Below are 21,011 nucleotides of genomic sequence, written 5' to 3' on the forward strand. Positions count from 1 at the left end.
TTGTTCATATTTTTTCATATTGTCAAAATAGATTATTTATTTTTTGTGAATAGATTTTAAGTAAAATTACCTAAAACCAAAGATTTTTGTCATTTTCAATATGTTCATTTATATAGACAAATAATATTAAAAAAAAGATATAAAATGAAAAGAAAAACCGAAAACATAACCTCAAATTTTGGTCTTATGCCATGGTTTATATTATAACCTAAAATGTGTGGTATTTTTTGCTTTGCCATGAATGCCAAATGACAAGTAATAAATCACAACTTATGGAATAATGTAATTGTAGCTTGTGTGTTGCATTTAGTTATGTTTTTGTTATCAAACTTTCAAAAAATTAACTTGATATTTATTTAACTGCAATAAATTCTATATGAAAACACCCACACATTAAAATGTATAGAATTTATTTTACAATAAATAAATATCGACTTAATTTTTTTTATAATTTTTCTACTACTTTTCTTCTAAAAATTTATTTTTTTTCAAAAACCCTGCTGGAAACCTGCTATATAAAATATAAATTTATCTAAATTTGTTATCTTATATATCCGTTGTAAATTTTTTACTTTATTTACTAACTCTTAATTTAACAATAATAATGTAATTGAATAATGTACCAGACTGGACTGGATCTGCATAAAACAGAACAGAAGACTTGTCGAAAACTCTCTGATACAATATGATATTTAAGGTAGGTATTTGAAATATTATTCCGCTTATTGAAGAAACTTCAAAAGTTATTAACTTTCACTTTTTTTATTATATTTTCAGATACCTTATTCGGATTACATACAAATAAAAGCCTAAATATATTTTACTGCCTTTTAATTTCCTGCGCTTTTAAACAAAGGTATTTCACACACACACATAATTTCTATATTATTATATGTTATTTATAAATCAAAATATTTATATTTTCAGATCTATTGTCAAATTGAAGCATTTTTCGAGGAATTCAGCAGATTTATTTTTATTTTCATTGCTTATAATTTCCTAAGTTTTACTTATCTTATTTAATATTTAAACCAAAAAAAAAAACTGTATCTCAAAAAGGTATATCGAAGTATATTAAGAAAATGAAGAAGAAACAAATTAATTGTTAAATAATAATATAAAAAATCCCGACTTCTATTGTAGCAATGTACACATCATTATTATATTTTCACTTTTTTAATTAATAAATCAAGAAAGACATTTCAATAACAAAATTAGATCAAAACTTTTAATTTGAATTTTTTTTTAATTTACTGGTAAGTCCTTTCAAATATAGAAAATTGTACCAAATTTAATAGCAGTTATTACTTTTCGCGGACGTAAGTACGATTTTTCAAAACTTTCTCAATTATACACTCCAAGAGAAATTTTATTCATAAATCCGTTCACATAGATACAAATTGTACCATATTCAGTGTCATTTAGTATTTTTCGTACTTATAAGTTGGAATTTCCAACACTGTCTGAATCCTGTACTCTAACAGTCATTTTATTTTCCATTTCCACCCGTTCACTCAAATATAAATTGTGTAAAAGTTAGTACCATTTAGTACGCGGACTCCCGCTCACACAAACGAATAGTACCATATTTAGTACCATTTAGTGTTTTTCGTATCCTTAAGTGCGAAATTCCAATACTACCTTAATCCTGCAATTTTCATTTCAAATTTAAGTTTTCCATCACTATCCGTTCACACCAGAGATGGTCCGTCAGAAACAGTGACATAAATGACATACATTTCCGACGCAATTTTCATTTCAAATTTAATACATACGTCAGAAACAGTGACATAAATGACATACATTTCCGACGTATAATACAACGTCCCCCCCCCCCAAAACCATTAGGTATTTGACAAGATAGCTATTCCCATTAATCAATTCGAAAATTACGCATGTTTTACTCAAATCCATATAAAATGTCAAAATTTCTTCTCAAAAAAGTTCAGAATTTTTTATCAGCATTAGTAAGGAATAGTCAGATGTACGTAAAAATAATATATATTCTTGAAAATAACTGTATATGGTTATAATATTGAAGTAAATGACGTTTACTACATTTATTACATTTTATACAAGTATATGACGTTTTCGACGTTTACAACTTTTTGACAGTCGATAACCTAAAAATTCGTCAAACGGACCATCCCTGGTTCACACAAATCTAAATTGTACCAAATTTAGTACCATTTAATACACATAATAACGAATTTACAAAACTACCAACATATCTCAATCCAATCGTACTCCAACTGTAATTTTAATTCAAAATTTCAGGACTTTTTGGTACCATTTAGTACGTTTTGTTTTCTATAATTAGGAATTTCCTAAACAACCTCAATCCTACACTTCAACAGTAATTTTAATTTCAAAACTCTGGAATCCAGCTCTATCCGTTCACAAATAATCCAGATGTACAAAATATAGTACCATTTAGCACACATAATTAAGTGCTTCCACAACTCAATACTATATTCCAACAGCAACCATTATTCCAACATTTTTTATTTATTTAATGTTTTGTAATAAAAAGCCGAAAGGCCCAGTTCTCTCCGTTCGCCCAAATATAAAATGGTACCAAATCTAGTGCCGTTGAGTACATTTGGTACACATAAATACGAATTTCCAATGATGTCTCTGTAGCTCAATCTTCAAGAGTAATCTTAATTCCAAATTTCAGGTTTTTAGCTCTATCCGTTGAAGCAAAATCCAAATTGTACTAAATTTAGTACCATTATGTGCAAATTTCCTAAAATATCTCAATCCTACACTCCATCAATTATTTTAATTCCCAATTTGAAAACTCCAGCTGTATCTGTTCACCTAAATCCAACTTGAACCAAATTTAGTATCATTTAGTACTTTTCGAACACATAAGTACGATTTTTTTAAAGCTACCTCAATCCTATACTACAATAGTTCTAATTCCGATTTTCAGGCTTCCATCTCTATACATTCATTAATATGCAAATAGTACCAAATTTAGTACCATTTTGTATTTTTTATATACATAAGTACAAATTTCTTAAACCATTTCCATACATTAAACCCCCTTCCCAAACTGTATTCCATAAAAAATTTCAAGATTGTAGTTATATGTGTTCAATATATATACAATTGGAACTAAATTTAGTAATGTTTAGTACTTTTCGTACACTTATAGGATGAATTTCCAAGAAACATTTTGTACACCTTTCTAGCTTTCCATCAGTGACCCACATTCCAAATTTTAGAATTCTAGCTCACTTCCCGTTTGCTTATTACAAAGAGTACCATATTTAGGACATTTTGGTATTTTTTGTACCCTTCCAGTTCGAATTTCCAACCTCTTGACAGCCTTTATAATCCATAAAAACATAAATTTTAAATTTGTTAGTTATTTTTATTTATAGCAAAGTAAAAGACGATTGCAGAACATAATTATTTTATTAAATTTATCAACATCCAAGAAAAGCGGTCTCCGGTAATGTCCGCCAAACGCATTTCTGAAAATAAAAGCAAAATTCAATAATTAATATAAATTTTAAATAAATAATACTATGGTTTAAAAGTTTTTGTCAGACATCTAAGGAAGGAGATATAGTCGACACCATTTGTTCGGTAGCAATAAAAAGTCGTCATCATTAAAACGTCATACAAAAGGTTGAGGATTTTATCCTAAACTTACCTTGGAAAAAGCATATTCAGCAAGTTATAAATCGAATTTCTTGAAGTATAGACTGTTTGTTTTCCATGTGATGCCTGAAAATATAAAAGAAAATATCATTAGTATGCTGAAGAACTTAAAAAGTTTCAATAAAATTGTGAATTTTTATCAGACATCTAAGGAAGGAGAAATAGTCGACATCGTATGTTTGGTAACACAAAAAGTTATCATCATGAAAAATAAAGATGTCTTAATTTATTTAATTGGGATAAACCTACCTAAGGTAAGGGATGAGTTTTCATTGCCAACAACTCTACGTGAGGTCTATGATCCGAAATAACCAATTGTATCACTCGGCCAATAACTGTCACACCACAATCCATTGTGTAAAAACAGCTACGGCCATACCAATTTTTATAGGGAAGTATGTGGGTCCATGGTCACAGATTCGCTGACGTCAGTCAGAGAAATCAGTTATCTGTAAACAAACATAAAAAATAATTTATTATTAATCAGTTTTACTTTTCTTTGCTGTAGTACGTGTCGTATTAATATATATTGTTGTAATTATCAGTATTAGCTATATCAACAAAAAATAATGCTTTGGTGAAGCTTCAGAATGGTGCAAGGCCAATTGAATATCATCAGAGAGTTACAACAAAAATATTTTTTAAATACTATAATGGATAAAATAATGCTTACCTTATGACATCAGGATCCATTTTCATCATAATTTTTATTTCCAAATTACCAGTTTTCTAAAAGTATATAAAAAAAGACATATTCTTAGTAAATGAGATATAAAAAATGCTTATATTTATGTTATGAACTATTTTGTCAGGATTAGCAAATATCAACATTAGATACTTTGGTGAAGCTTCTGAGTGGTGCAAAGCCAATGGATAACTCATCATTTGAATTGAATATCAATCAACACATCAATGTATGTCTTGGAGTTTGAAAGTAAATTAAAATCTCAAATTGAGAGAATTAAATCTGCTTACCTAACTCCAATACATGCTTGAATATGTATATACATTTTAAAAATTTGAATATTTAACTTACCACGTGGCTTAAATCATTTTTCCATTCTCTCAACAGAGGTTAAATTCCCACCATTTTTGTTTCAGCTGCAATAACAAAGAAAACACACATTAGAATATTATAAAAATACAAAAAATTTAAAAAAAAACAAGTTTATTTTAAATTATCAGATTTTAATAACCAATCAGCACTGTTTATTCAGACTGGGGCGGTATAACTAAACATCATGTTAAATCTTGATATTTCTTTTTATTACAATTCTTTGTAAACTTACATTACACGTGGTCTCGTGCACTAGTAGATCCATTACAAGATGCAATTTTTATGAAGAATGCAGTCTAGATTGGAGAAATTCAACCTTCCAATACTAAATCACAAAGTTTAAGAAATGTTCGTAGCGGAAACGCCAGCCAGCTGATTTCATGGCACATTTCGTTCCACTGAACAGTAATTAGGAAGTGAACAGAAAGAAATAAGAAATAAATACAACTCTGGTTAGTGTTATGTGTATGACTGCGTTAGTGAACAACGTAACGTTGTGTAAACATGGCCCTTGTATACAAATTAAATCGATTTTTGCGAGTAAATTGGTAAAAAATGATTGAATATTGAAAATAAAGAAGAAAAATACGAATTTTAAATATATCTATTTTTAATGTAACTGATTGTTACATATAAAAAACAAATTCAATAAAACAACAATGCAGAGTATGGATCAAATTGGATATTCCATTTGCCTAATATTGGATTTATAAATATCGAACATGTTGACACATTTGGCCAGTTTTAGAACCTGCAAGAAAGTACAATTTTTTACTACGATAACATTTTTTCCTTTATGATATCGGAAAAATAGTAAAAATTAGTAGATTCTTGTAGTACGGGAACAAACCAATTGTGGGGCCGATCAGGACTTATTAGAGGTCTTTTAAGGTCTTCTGTTGAAAAAAAGTTCTATAAAGAATGTCTCCTCCGACCCTTCTATGGAAAGAAAATTCCTCCATATTTTCTATAGATAGAAGATCTGCTTTAGATTTTCTATGGATAGGTCTTCTGTAGAAAAAAGTTCTATAAAAAATGTCTCCTCCGACCCTTCTATGGAAAGAAGACCTCCTCCATATTTTCTATAGATAGAAGAGCTGCTTTAGATTTTCTATGGATAGGATAATTATTATTATTTGTTTTTGTTAATAGAATACCTCCCTCGGAAATTTTCTAGATTAAAGTTCTTCTATACACAGAAGATCAGCCTTCGGGTTATGGTCCCTTGCCAAAAGACAGTTTCTACAAATAAACAACCTTCGTCAGATATTCAATTCAATGGTTAGAAGACATTATTTTAGGTTTCCCTTCAGATCACATAAAGGTTTAATTCATTGATAGTCTCTTCTAGGCCTTGAATATAAAAAATGACTCCTCCAAGCCTTTTTAGATAGAAGACCTTCTTTAGATTTTGTATATATATGGATTGCTTAATTTATTCTATGGTTTGGTTAATTATATAGAATCATCTTTACATAGAAGACCTCCATTTGATATTTGCTAAATAAAAGCTCTCCAATAGACAGAAGACAACCACCATGTTTTCTTTAGATAAAATACCGCCTCTGTGTTTTCTAAAGTCAGAAGACAGTTTTTTCTAATGAAAAGATTATTTGAGTTTTCCCTCCAGACCAGAGGTCAGCAGAAATAATACTCATTTTAGGACTAAGATCCTGCAGATTTTCTGTAGAAAAATTCCTCCTGCAGGTATTAAATATATTGGCTCCTTTAAGCATTTTATAGAAAAAAGGCCGCCTCAAAATTGTCAATGGTTGAAAGATTTTCCTTGGTTTTGTAGGGTTCTAAGGCCCATATCTTTTGATCCACAACAGTTACAGCCACATATCGCACCATTTTGGAAAGGGCAAATTGGTCTTTGGTCTTGAGTCAGGTCAGGTTGGTCTTTGAGTCAGGATTGGAGAGGGACTATAATGGACCCATGTTCGACTTTTAGGAGGTCAAAAAAAAAAATTGGGGTCCAAAAACCAGTTTTTTGACTGTACCTCCAAAACGGTTTGAGAAAACCCCATCATATCACTCAATGGAAAGGTATTTTAATAACCATTAAAATGATACCTATATAACCGGGATCCCGTAACCAAACTTCCAGGTCAAATAACCGGGTAGTCCCCCAAGAAAAAAAAATATCCCCTTAATTAGGGTAAAAATTCCTACCTCTGGAAAAAAAATCAGAAAAATCTCATCGTTTTTACTAAACTAGAGTTAAGCCGAATTTTTTGCGAAAAATTTCGCACAAAATGTCATCACATTCTCCCACTGCCTGTAATCCAGAATACCTAATTTTTCCACAAAGCGGATTTTTTCGCTTTCGAACTTTATTCAAAATAAGGCGACAGCGAGAATGCGAAAAAAAATCACTGGTAAATGTTGTTCAGAATAAGTCGAAGGGGAAGAGCGAGTAGATTCACGTGGTATTGACATTCAGAATAAGGCTGCAAGTATTTAAAGGAAAATCGAAAGTCGATTTTGAGATTTCGTCAAAAATTAAAAGTCGACTTCGACTTTTAAATGAAAACACAATGTAAATAGTGAAAAACCGCGAAAAAGCCTTTCAATTTATAAACGTAAGAAGGGAATATATATTCAATACTTATTTCAATCAACTTAATAAAAATCTGGATACTATGAAGAGACTTTGAAGACCGCGAAAAAGAAAATCGGTTCAGATTTAAGATTTAAGGTAAATGGGGCACCAAAGTCCCTTCATATATTTCGATTTGCACGAAATTTGGCACTTTGGCAATTAGGTCCAGAATGATATGTGCTTAGTTTCGAGAAAATCGATTCAGATTTAATATAGCTCTCATATATAGTTTTGTCAGATTTTATGTAAAAGGTGCACCAAAGCCCCCTATTCTCGGTTTCATATTTTTTTTTATTCCGATCTACTCTTGAAGATATAGCCAATTGATTGAGTCAGCATCAAGTGACGGCAAGAGTGATTCTTAAACGCATTTCTCGAAGCAGCGTTTCGCGAATGGCGGGCACGATAACTCATAAACTAATAATCCAATCGGTTTGTTAGTACCCAATTATTAATAATAAAACATTTTTTATAATTTTGTTGTTGTTGTATAATTAATTTATTTATTGCCATAAACTTAATAATTTTGTGTGTTTTTATTTTTTTGGGAAGATTTTTTTTTGAAGCGGAAATAAAAATTTTGAAGTGACGGAGGATATTTTAGTCATAAGTAAAAAAAAAATAGATTGAAAACCAGTGAGCCGAGCAGTATAGTCGAACGGGGCCGACCATATGATACCCTACACAACTTCAACGAAAATTTGACTTCCTGTAGTTCTTTATTCTGAGCTTGAGCAATATTTCGCAATATTTGCAACCTCTTGACCGACTAGAGGTAAACAAATATTACAGATATTCAGTACAGCCCTTCTAAGTGCTTGTCCAGATTCCCTTCACCGTGGGTTGTGCTGTGCTATTCGGCCTGTGGCCTATAAATCGACTCGTAAAAACACAACAAAATAAGTTTTTGGTCCACTTCAGCCCAAAATTATTATCTGATCATCACCGAAAATTATAGGCGTTGTCCTTGACCATAACTGCAACCTCATGGAACATTTCAAAGCGATCACCGTGTGGTAATGGTTTACTAAATTATATTTGAATAACCTAAACACCTCTTAATACTTAAGTGTAACTCCCGCAGCCGAGTACATACGACAATATTGGTATTGGTATCAATTTAAAGGTCAACCACTCTATTCCGTATAGAACAAAAATTTTTAATTTTTCACACAAAAGTCAGGGTCCATTTGACACGCTAAATATTGACCGATCTTTATTTAAAACTGGCATGTTTATTCTTTGCCCTGATCCCATTCTCCGTGTAAAAATTCGCAATGTTGGGGTCAGAATTGCGGCCTCTGGAGCGACCAGAAAACCGACAAAAATAAAGTATTTGGTCCATTTCATCCCCTTAATATCAACTGATCTTTACCAAAAATCATAGGGATCTTCATTGGCCAGAAGAACAAATAATAATGGACAGACGGACGGCCACACATGTCTAGATCGATTCAGCTAGTCGAGATATGACGATCGGTATACTTAACGGTGGGTCTAGGACCAACACGTCGCGGCGTTACAAACTCTTGGGGCTGCACAGAGCTATAATACCCTGGCATACCCTAAAATCATTGTTGTTTTAGTATTCATGGGTCATTATTTGAATCCGCATCGTAATCTTCAGGCATCCACATCAATAAACATATTGCAAACAAATTAAAAATTTATAAACAATTTATAAAATTTGGAAAAGTTTCTCCAGTTCAACCATTAGAGACCAATCAGCCTTAATCAAATCATCACGGATGTAATCCTTGCAAGCATCGAGACCTTGGCCAACTTATCATCAGCTTCAAAATGACGGCCAAACATTTTTGGTGATCACCGGGTATGGGTTCAATTTTAACCCAAATATTTTTGATTCGATTGAGGTGACAATGCCAATATCGACAAACTCCTTGCTCGGCACACAAATCGGTGTACCAACTTTCACAATACCATTTTCGACCATTACACCCATGACAAAGGGGGTCACGACTGTTAAAGATGAACTGTGGCAGGGGAACACGGCAATTGATTTAAATTCTTCAAATAAAGCACGCAAAAAAATAATAATTTAATTTCATACAATCTCAAACTTCACTTTGGTTACCATATTTTTCAAAATAATTAACATTGCTGTTAAGTATTTTTTGGTGAGAGAACATCAAAAAGTGCATTTTCCCAAGGTAGATATACAAGGTAGCCGCATCGGCGAATTTCTACAACAAACATCGGTTGTTGTATTTTGATATGTCAAAAATATTTTGCCAAAACAAACAGATTGGCAAGATTTTTTACACAAATTCTTGTAGAAAATGTTTAAAAGTATTGCCAAAAAAGCTCTTCGAAATTCGGAGATTTTCATTCATAATTTTGTTTTTTAATTTTTTGGTTCAACATTACAACAACATTTTTGACATTTATTTGTCCAACAGCTGGGCCGATGCGGCTACCTTATTAAATATACCTTGCATTTTCCATTAAAATGTGTAGCCCTCTATAGCACAAATTTGACACTAATATTGGAAAATGCGTCTTGTCAAGTCTTTACGATTGTATGTCTTTGTTGTTGTGTCTTGGAGTTAGAAGTAGTTTGTTCTCCTCCGGGTCCATTTATCGGACACTTGCCCCAGATTTGTTTTAGCTGATCATCCATCCGTCCGTAACTACACAAACACAAAAAAATGTCTGTTCTACTTGGCAAATTATTGCCACTGCTCATTGTGGCCATGGTCTGTGGAGCTGCAGTCATTGAACAGGTGGACGACACCGATTTAATTCATATGCTTACCGGTGAAGATAACGTCATCGTTTTGTTTAGTGAGTATCAACAAGTGATGATGATGATGTGACCTTTCAACATTTACCGTTGTTGTTATTTTGTTGTTGTTGTTCTGTTCTTGTTGTATAGCAAAAAACAATTGCCCCAAATGCGATGAGCTGGAACAAACCTTGGAAAATGTTGAAAAAGAACTAAAGGAAAATGTTGGAGCCATAGTGGTGAAGGCTATGAATAGCCACATGGTCAACTTGTATGATCCGACAAAGGAGCCAGCTTTGATCTATTTTAGACGTGGCGTACCTCTACTCTATTACGGGGAAAATAATGCCGAAGATATTGTTCGAATGTTCAGTGAAAATCCTGAACCGGCCGTTAAAGAATTGGCTGATGATAATTTTGAACATTTGACTCAGGCTTCGACGGGTGCCACCACCGGGGATTGGCTTGTATTTTTGTAAGTTTTTTTTTGTTAAATATACACCTACGTGGTATTAGTATATCTGTGTGCATGTGTGTATGTTAAAGGGTGATGATGATTAACTATTTGTTAATGTTTATTTTTTCTTCTATTAGCTATTCTGCCGATTGTGTATTTTGCTTACGTTTACATGCTACATGGGAAGCTGTGGGAGCCCACCTAAAACATCGTCTTAATGTGGCTCGTATTAATCGTTTGGAAGCTGGTATTTCAACGGCAAAACGTTTTGGCATTGTCGAATCGCCAGAGTTTATATTGTAAGTAAAGAAGAAAACCAAAATTTATTTTCGATTTAAAAAATATTTGTTTATAGATCAGATTCAGAAGTGTAGATTTTTAAAGAAGATTTTTCGAAGCATTATCGGAGTCATAAGCGTTGATTTGTAGAGATTATTTTTGGAGGATTACTTTTTGAAGGATTATCAAAGACAGAGGCGTAGATTTTTAAAGAATATATTTCTTAAGGATTGTCATAGTCACAAGAGTAGATTTTTAAAGATTTTTTTTTGAAGGTTTATCAGAGTCAGATGTGTGGATTTTTAAAGAATATTTTTTAAAGATTGCCAGAATTAGAAGCGTAGATTTTTAAAGATTTTTTTTGAAGGTTTGCCAGAATTAGAATCGTGTTTTTTAAAGAATATTTTTCGAAGTATTATCCGACTCGGAAGCGTGGACTATCAGACTTAGAAATGTGGACTTTTTTTGAGGGATTATCAGAGTCAGAAGAGTGGATTTTTAAAGAATATTTTTTAAGGAATGTCAGAGTCAGAAACGTGGTTTTTTAAAGGTTATTTTTTGAAGGATTATCAGGGCCAGAAGCGTGGATTTTTTTTAAGGATTATCAGAGTCAGAATGTAGATTTTTAAAGAATATTTTTTTAAGAATTATCAGAGTCAGAAGCGTGGATTTTTAATGATTATTTTTTGAAGGATTATCAGAGCCAGAAGCGTGGATTTTTAATGATTATTTTTTGAAGGTCCTCAATTAGAAGACATTCTGTTCCTCTATGAGAAGACCTTCTAGTCTACAATAAGAAGACATTTTGGTATTCGACAAAATTAATTTTTTGACCTTTCGGTCTTCTTTATTAAGACGACATTTTAGTTTTCTATAAGAAAACCTTTTTGTCTTCCTTAAGAATGAGAACATCTTTTGTTTTTTTTATAAGAAGACCTTCTGGTTTTATATGAGAAGTCCCGCTGGTCTTCGATCAGAGTAACTTCTGATTTCCTATGAGAATATATTCTGGTTTATCTGCTGGTCTTCTATAAAAATACCTTTTGGTCTTCCATCAGAAGACCTTTATGTCCTCTATTAGAATACCTATTGATTTCTATGAGTAAATTTTCCATTGTAATAGGAGTATATATTTTTTATTCTTATAATAATATTTCCTTTTTTTCATTATTTTCAGACTACGCCAAGGCAAAGTATATCGTTATAAATCGAAACTGTATACTGCTCAGCAATTCATTGATTTCGCCACCAAGGACTTTGCCAAACAAACAAATCCTGAAGCAGTGCCACCCGAAGTTAATAACATGTGAGTATAAACTATTTAACAACAATATTAGAAAAAAAATAAATATTTTTTTCTCTCTCCCCTCCACAGGAATAATTTCATCACAGAACAATTAAAAACTATGGGTGACAATCAACAGATTGTATTTATTGTTGGCGGAGTTGTTGTGCTGGTTATTTTGGCTGCATTGCTCATCAAATGTAAGGCCTCAAAAAACCCAACACCAGCAACAGTTAAAAAGTCGAATAAAGCTAAAAAGGCAAAATAAACAAAACTGTTGCTGAAGACGAACAAACAAAAACAAATGATGAGTGGGTTGTCAAAACATGTACTTCCAAAAACCGTATGAATGAATGTGTGACACAAGAAAACAAAAATCATTCCATTTATAGACAATAGCTTTTAATGAAATCATTCCATGGCTTTTTTACATACATATGCATTTATGTATTATACGATATGTTGTCAATTAAAATAATGTTCTCATATATAAATAATTTGTATAAAAAGAGGTTGTATGATATTTAAAAACAATTTGTTTAATTAAAATATAAAGTTTTTGTATTTTTTGTAATATTTAATATCTTTTTCATTGTAATAAAATAGGATAAAAATTTAGTATTGATTTATATAAGGGATTTTCAATTGCGATAATTCAGTAGTTCAATATTGGAGGTATGTTTATTTAAACTCGTATATTCCAATTTATTTCCTTAGTTTATATTGGAAAATCTCTTCCAAAACTTTGATTCGTCTCACATTAAAATAATTATTAGTTTCCATAATATATGAATCCTTCCCATCATTATGGAAATATGTATAATCACATATTTTATCTTGCGAATCAAGTGGATAATTTTCTTTGTTACATTTTGGTGTTGAAGGTGAATTTCTGTTGAAGAGGTAATTTATGAAATACCTTCGATATTGGTTTAATTTTTTACTACTCACCGATTAACAGCAAAATCAACAAAATATCGCACAAATTCCTGACTCACGTTGGCATCTGTGGAATTTGCCGGATAGTCGGGAAAATATGCTGGCGATCGAAATAGGTATAATAATTCATCGGAATGAATGACACCATATTTTAAATTGCTTAAACCTCCTGAAAATATTGAGGCATAACTATAGGGTCCTTTGTAATTGAATATGTACAATTGTAGTGGATATTTCTGGGTATCGATGGTATTCGCAAATGTCAACGTATCGTGATAGAACGAATGCAGAAATACACGATCGGAAAATAACTGAAATGGGAGAAATAAGAAATTTAAATTTATTAAAAGGGAACATACGTGTCTTTTTGATATAGTTTTTGAAGGATTATCAGGGCCAGAGGCGTGGATTTTTAAAGAACATTTTTTGAAGCATTATCAGAGCCAAAGGCGTGGATTTTTAAAGAACATTTTTTGAAGCATTATCAGAGCCAAAGGCGTGGATTTTTAAAGAACATTTCTTAGAGAACCCTCACACCCATAGGCGTGGATTTTTAAAGAACATTTCTTAGAGAACCCTCACACCCATAGGCGTGGATTTTTAAAGAACATTTTTTGAAGCATTATCAGAGCCAAAGGCGTGGATTTTTAAAGAACATTTTTTGAAGGATTGTCTGTGTCAGAAGCGTGGATTTTTAAAGAATATTTTTTGGAGAATTATCAGAGCTAGAGGCGTGGATTTTTAAAGAATATTTTTTGGAGAATTATCAGAGCTAGAGGCGTGGATTTTTAAAGAATATTTTTTGGAGAATTATCAGAGCTAGAGGCGTGGATTTTTAAAGAATATTTTTTGGAGAATTATCAGAGCTAGAGGCGTGGATTTTTAAAGAATATTTTTTGGAGAATTATCAGAGCTAGAGGCGTGGATTTTTAAAGAATATTTTTTGGAGAATTATCAGAGCTAGAGGCGTGGATTTTTAAAGAATATTTTTTGGAGAATTATCAGAGCTAGAGGCGTGGATTTTTAAAGAATATTTTTTGGAGAATTATCAGAGCTAGAGGCGTGGATTTTTAAAGAATATTTTTTGGAGAATTATCAGAGCTAGAGGCGTGGATTTTTAAAGAATATTTTTTGGAGAATTATCAGAGCTAGAGGCGTGGATTTTTAAAGAATATTTTTTGGAGAATTATCAGAGCTAGAGGCGTGGATTTTTAAAGAATATTTTTTGGAGAATTATCAGAGCTAGAGGCGTGGATTTTTAAAGAATATTTTTTGGAGAATTATCAGAGCTAGAGGCGTGGATTTTTAAAGAATATTTTTTGGAGAATTATCAGAGCTAGAGGCGTGGATTTTTAAAGAATATTTTTTGGAGAATTATCAGAGCTAGAGGCGTGGATTTTTAAAGAATATTTTTTGGAAAATTATCAGAGCTAGAGGCGTGGATTTTTAAAGAATATTTTTTGGAGAATTATCAGAGCTAGAGGCGTGGATTTTTAAAGAATATTTTTTGGAGAATTATCAGAGCTAGAGGCGTGGATTTTTAAAGAATATTTTTTGGAGAATTATCAGAGCTAGAGGCGTGGATTTTTAAAGAATATTTTTTGGAGAATTATCAGAGCTAGATGCGTGGATTTTTAAAGAATATTTTTTGGAGAATTATCAGAGCTAGAGGCGTGGATTTTTAAAGAATATTTTTTGGAGAATTATCAGAGCTAGAGGCGTGGATTTTTAAAGAATATTTTTTGGAGAATTATCAGAGCTAGAGGCGTGGATTTTTAAAGAATATTTTTTGGAGAATTATCAGAGCTAGAGGCGTGGATTTTTAAAGAATATTTTTTGGAGAATTATCAGAGCTAGAGGCGTGGATTTTTAAAGAATATTTTTTGGAGAATTATCAGAGCTAGAGGCGTGGATTTTTAAAGAATATTTTTTGGAGAATTATCAGAGCTAGAGGCGTGGATTTTTAAAGAATATTTTTTGGAGAATTATCAGAGCTAGAGGCGTGGATTTTTAAAGAATATTTTTTGGAGAATTATCAGAGCTAGAGGCGTGGATTTTTAAAGAATATTTTTTGGAGAATTATCAGAGCTAGAGGCGTGGATTTTTAAAGAATATTTTTTGGAGAATTATCAGAGCTAGAGGCGTGGATTTTTAAAGAATATTTTTTGGAGAATTATCAGAGCTAGAGGCGTGGATTTTTAAAGAATATTTTTTGGAGAATTATCAGAGCTAGAGGCGTGGATTTTTAAAGAATATTTTTTGGAGAATTATCAGAGCTAGAGGCGTGGATTTTTAAAGAATATTTTTTGGAGAATTATCAGAGCTAGAGGCGTGGATTTTTAAAGAATATTTTTTGGAGAATTATCAGAGCTAGAGGCGTGGATTTTTAAAGAATATTTTTTGGAGAATTATCAGAGCTAGAGGCGTGGATTTTTAAATAATATTTTTTTGAGAAATATAAGAGCTAGAGGCGTGGATTTTTAAAGAATATTTTTTGGAGAATTATCAGAGCTAGAGGCGTGGATTTTTAAAGAATATTTTTTGGAGAATTATCAGAGCTAGAGGCGTGGATTTTTAAAGAATATTTTTTGGAGAATTATCAGAGCTAGAGGCGTGGATTTTTAAAGAATATTTTTTGGAGAATTATCAGAGCTAGAGGCGTGGATTTTTAAAGAATATTTTTTGGAGAATTATCAGAGCTAGAGGCGTGGATTTTTAAAGAATATTTTTTGGAGAATTATCAGAGCTAGAGGCGTGGATTTTTAAAGAATATTTTTTGGAGAATTATCAGAGCTAGAGGCGTGGATTTTTAAAGAATATTTTTTGGAGAATTATCAGAGCTAGAGGCGTGGATTTTTAAAGAATATTTTTTGGAGAATTATCAGAGCTAGAGGCGTGGATTTTTAAAGAATATTTTTTGGAGAATTATCAGAGCTAGAGGCGTGGATTTTTAAAGAATATTTTTTGGAGAATTATCAGAGCTAGAGGCGTGGATTTTTAAAGAATATTTTTTTAAGGATTATCTTTAAAGAATATTTTTTGAAGGATTATCAGAGTCAGAGGGGGGATCTTTAAAGAATGTGTTTTGAAGGATTATCAGATTCAGAAGCGTGGATTTTTAAAGAATATTTTTTGAAGGTTTATCAGAGCCAGAAGCGGGGATCTTTAACGAATATTTTTTGAAGGTTTATCAGAGTCAGAAGCGGGGATCTTTAACGAATATTTTTTGAAGGATTATCACAGTCAGGAGCGTTGATTTTTAATGAACATTTTTTGCGTATAATTTGAGTCGGAAGGTTCGATTAAAGAAAACATGTTTAGAGGTGTGATTTGATCTGAATCGTGAATATTTTATACATATTTTTTGAGGCATAAAATGAGTATGAATCTTGAATATTTCAAACCTATTTTTTAAGGTATAAAATGAGTATGAATCTTGAATATTTTAAATATATCTATTATACCTCAATAAATATGTTTTTTTAGAAGTAGGATATCTGGATTTTTTATTATTTTGTATTTTGAAGATTTATCAGAGCTAGAAGCTTTGAAACTTAAATATTTCAAACCTATTTTTTGAGGTATAAAATGAGTATAAATCTTGAATATTTCAAACATATTTATTGAGGTATAATAGAAGTAGGATATGTGGATTTTTTATTATTTTGGATTTTGAAGATTTATCAGAGCTAGAAGCTTTGATGAGAGAATGTCTTCTATGATAAGTTATTCTGCTCTTTTTGGGATATTAGTCTGATATTCTATGTGAAACCTTTCTTGCCTTTCTTTGAGATAACACTTTCATTTTCAATATCTGCAAGTCTTGTATGAGAAGTTCTTCTGATCTTCTTTGAGAAGGACTATTGGTCTGATTAATAAATAAAAATGCTTGTCTCCTGAGAAATGACCTTCTGATCTTCTATAAGATGACCTGCTGGTATTCCATTGACCTTCTAGACTTTAGTGAATCTTTTCATGAAAAGACCATCGGGTCTTCTTTGAGAAAAAATTTCGGTCTTCCATGAAAAAGCCCTATGGTCTTCTACGAGCAGATCTCATGGTATTCTATGAATTTTGATATTTTGTGAGAACACATTCTGGGTTTTAATTAGAAGAACTTCTGGGTTTTTTCTTATTTAATTTAATCAGTATATCATCTATTTCATACTTACATTCAGTGTCCCCTCCTTATTCAAAACGGCTTGACCTTGAAAATATTCCTCAATAATTTTATCCATGGCTGCATCAATTTGTTCACGCCCGAAACTCAAAGGAAATATAAGTAACCGTTCTAAGAGGTTTCTAAAATTTCGATTAAGCGACTTGCGTAAATTTTCGAAATTCCATATTGGAATAGAAAATACGGCACCTTCCTGTGGAACAAAACCGGCCATAAAGCGTGTTGGTTTATACTTAGCTTTATGCATAATTTCCAAAGGGTGTTCCGTGAGAAAAGCATCTGGAGATTTGAAATTTTCCACAACAATTGAAAATATGGTGTCACGATAAGTGTGCCAATATTTTAATTTATCAACAGCTTCCAATAGAGTACGGGCATCCAGGGAACGTAAAATGTCCAATATTTGTGTGGATTTTAGAGTATTTACATTGGAAATATTTAAATATTTCAGAATGTCCAAGGTAACCCGTAGTGGATCTTCCTGTAAGGTGGCTGCTATACTAGCTGTACCACTTTGTGCTATAATACTTTCAAATAATCCTTCGGAGTGAGGGCTAAGCATGTGCATGTGTGCGGCAATACCTCCTGCACTTTGTCAAAATAATGTTACACGTTTTGGATCACCGCCAAAGGCTTGAATATTTTCTTGTATCCATTTGAGAGCCAAGGTTTGATCTTTCAAACCAAAATTGCCGCTTATAACGGAATCATGTGTCGATAAAAATCCAAATATTCCTAGACGATGGGCTGGTATAACCAAAATCACTTCTTGGGTATCCATAAAATATTCCGGCCCATAGACATTGGGATTGGTGGTACCAGAATAAAAACCACCACCATGAAAATAAACCATAACAGGCAAAAGTTTGGATTTGCTGAGAGATGGCTGCAACAGAAATGTGGGTGTGTTATTTAAAATTATAGAGTCTTCCATGTAAGCATGCTACTTACCTTCGGCCGATAGATATTGAGATAAAGGCAATCCTCTTCTCCTGTCACATTCGAATTGGGCACTAAAACATTTTTCTGTATACAATCGGATTTTGGACTTGTGGCATTTAATATACCCTGCCATTTGGGATGGGGTTGGGGATGCTGTAATAAAAGATTTTGCTTTAATTGTATCCAATAAAAATTTTTAAATTACATACCGCAAATCGTAAATTTCCAATCGGTGGCCGGGCATATGGTATACCTAGAAATGCTTCAAAACTCGGAATTCTATAACCAGGCATTTGTGTGCCCAAAACACAGCCAGCATGTATGGAGCATACAGTTGGTTGGATTAGTTTTTCTGTGGCGTGTGTTGTGACCCAAAACAAATTTATCAGGAGTATACAAATTTTACAAGTCATTATTATGTTTTGAACCTCTTCGTACAATTATTTTCGAAATACTGAAACATGACTGAGATTTTCTTCGAAATAAATAACCACATTCACTGACTTAACTGATAAATGGATACGAACCTGTTTTATTTAGCTGGTAATTAAATAATTAACCTCATAAGATAAATAAATCCTAATTGCATTTTTTGAAATAATACAACAACAAATAATCAAACATTTATACACTTTTTTACAAAAAATTGTAATATTTTTTTAATGTATTTCAGAAGTAGTTTTTTATGTTACATGCATTGAAGAAATTCGAAGTGCGTTTAGACTATAAAATCCAATCGATTTCAAATATTTATCAACTCTATTTGAGATCGAGTGGATTTCGTAAATCTAAATGCACTTTAAGAGTGAATATAAAAAAAATCCAAGGAACAATATTTGACTTAAAAAATATTTTTATTGACCATGCATTTTTTTTAGAATATTTTCATTAAGGACTTCCTGACCTATAAGAGTGGCTATTTTAGGAATACTTTTCAAGGACTAAATATTTATTTAGTCCTGAACGATTGGAACAACTGGAACTAGCTGAACAAAATAATCGGGTCTAGTACCGATCGTTCCTTTTGCGAACAGTTCCTTTGAACTGTATCGTTTCGGAAAGATCAGCAGGTTGCATTACCAACTCTGTCCAACTGGGCATATGCGAATGGTCTTGGCGCAAACTGCACGAAGTGAGAAATGGTACTTTTCACTATAAAACGTAAGATCCTTAGCCCATTCTTTAGAAGCAAACTATCTTGGTGCAGTCCTTGACCATAAACTAACGTGGAAAATGAATGTTGAGGGACGCACTAAGAAAGGTCTAATAACCACTCTACTTCCGCAAGAACTCTATACGTAAGAGTTGGGCACTAAAACCAGAAATCATACACTCGCTGTATGCAACGGATGTACTCACCATTTTTACATATGGTTGCCTTGTAGGGTGGCAAGGGGTAAACATGAAGATACTGCCGGCTAAAATGAGTACCGACAGCGATCGGCGTCGATCCTGCCTACCAGAATCTTCAACCGCTCATAAAGACTTTAACGACATCAGAGTAGAGTTTCCTAGTAGGGAATCCTGGGCAAGTGGATTTTTACCTCTGACCGGTCTGTCGATTTTTACAGTCAGGTCGAAGATGGAGGAAGGTACTGGTGCAGGTGTTTACTGGAAGGAACTAGCCATTTACAACTCATATAAACATAACGATCATTGCAGCTTTTTCAGGAAGAAATACTGGCTATCACGAAAGCAGCTGATATAGTGAAAACATTTACTGCCGACAACATAGGACCGGTGACTATATATGTCGATAGTCAGGCGGCGCTTAAGCCACTCAGTATCCTTAGCTCGACTCCAGTTTGTGATTTTATAGAGAGGAGTATTCACATCAGTAACTGTATTCCCGCTCATAACGACATTAACGACATCAGAGCAGAGTTTCCTAGTAGGGAATCCTGGTCTGTCTATTTTTACAGACGGGTCGAAGATGGAGGTGCAGGCGTTTACTACAGGCGTTTACTACAATAAACTAGCCATTTACAACTCATATAAACTTAACGATCTTTGCAGCGTTTTTTCAGGAAGAAGTGGTGGCAATCACGAAAGCAGTTGAAATAGTCAAAATACTGCTGACAACATAGGACCCGTGACTACATATGTCGATAGCCAGGCAACCCTTAAGGCACACAAGTCTTGTACTATTCACTCAAAAGGGGTTCGTGATTGCAATGATGTTCTTCATGATATACGACGGATAGTTAAATGCTGTTGGGTTCCAGAACATAGCAACATAGAAGAGAATGATATATAGCTGATGAACTTGAACGAGGGGGTTCTACCGATCAAGTAGCCAATAGGAGGTTGCCACTGCTATAATAGGAGGCAAAAACCGCATGAACTACTGCGTGGTAGTCAGCAAAAGATGGTCAACCTCAGAACATGAATGCAGGATTTCAAAAACCATATGGCCAGAATTCTCTCGCCGTAGAACTTCTTCGCTATTGGCTCATAGTAAGAGGGAGATTAAAGTCGTTGTAGGAATCATAGCACGTCACTGCAGGATCGGATTTTTCACTTCCAAATGGGACATTAACGGAGTGGATTATTGCCGTCTATGTGAGGATGAGGAAGAGCTGCAAAACAATTGAATACATACTCTGTAGGTATACATAGCACAGACAGTTCGTCAAATATGGAATTGATAACCTATTACGAGGGCAGTTCGGAAAGTTCTTAGCCTAGCACAAAAAGCTCGGTATAAACAGAAAAAAGTGTTTTCAAAATGAAAAAATGTGTTCAAAAATGAAACACCTGTTTCTATTTTTTTACAATGGAAAATTTAGAAATGCTTGCTTTCATTGTAAAAAAATTGCAGATGCGTCTTTTTTGAACACCTGTTT

At 32.7% G+C, this 21,011-nt stretch overlaps 2 protein-coding genes across 2 annotated transcripts; one reads left to right on the forward strand and one right to left on the reverse strand.

Annotated features, from left to right (window-relative positions):
* Nucleotides 1–10,006: 10,006 nt before the first annotated feature.
* Nucleotides 10,007–12,372, forward strand: LOC133332156 (thioredoxin domain-containing protein). Its single transcript, XM_061540535.1, has 5 exons — nucleotides 10,007–10,142; nucleotides 10,234–10,558; nucleotides 10,678–10,839; nucleotides 11,997–12,125; nucleotides 12,195–12,372. Exons 1-5 carry the CDS (start codon nucleotides 10,007–10,009, stop codon nucleotides 12,370–12,372), a joined length of 930 nt encoding a protein of 309 aa, XP_061396519.1.
* Nucleotides 12,373–12,809: 437 nt separating this feature from the next.
* LOC133332157 (juvenile hormone esterase-like) lies at nucleotides 12,810–18,578 on the reverse strand. The gene is given in 5 exon segments (XM_061540536.1): nucleotides 12,810–12,996; nucleotides 13,056–13,354; nucleotides 17,216–18,095; nucleotides 18,170–18,318; nucleotides 18,375–18,578. Coding segments are annotated over 5 exon segments (1,719 nt in total).
* Between the last annotated feature and the right edge of the window lie 2,433 nt (nucleotides 18,579–21,011).

This window comes from Musca vetustissima, unplaced genomic scaffold, assembly GCF_032173495.1.
Source record: "Musca vetustissima isolate MV318-11 ecotype Yass unplaced genomic scaffold, APGP_CSIRO_Mvet_v1 utg5251, whole genome shotgun sequence".
In the NCBI taxonomy this organism is placed as follows: domain Eukaryota; kingdom Metazoa; phylum Arthropoda; class Insecta; order Diptera; family Muscidae; genus Musca; species Musca vetustissima.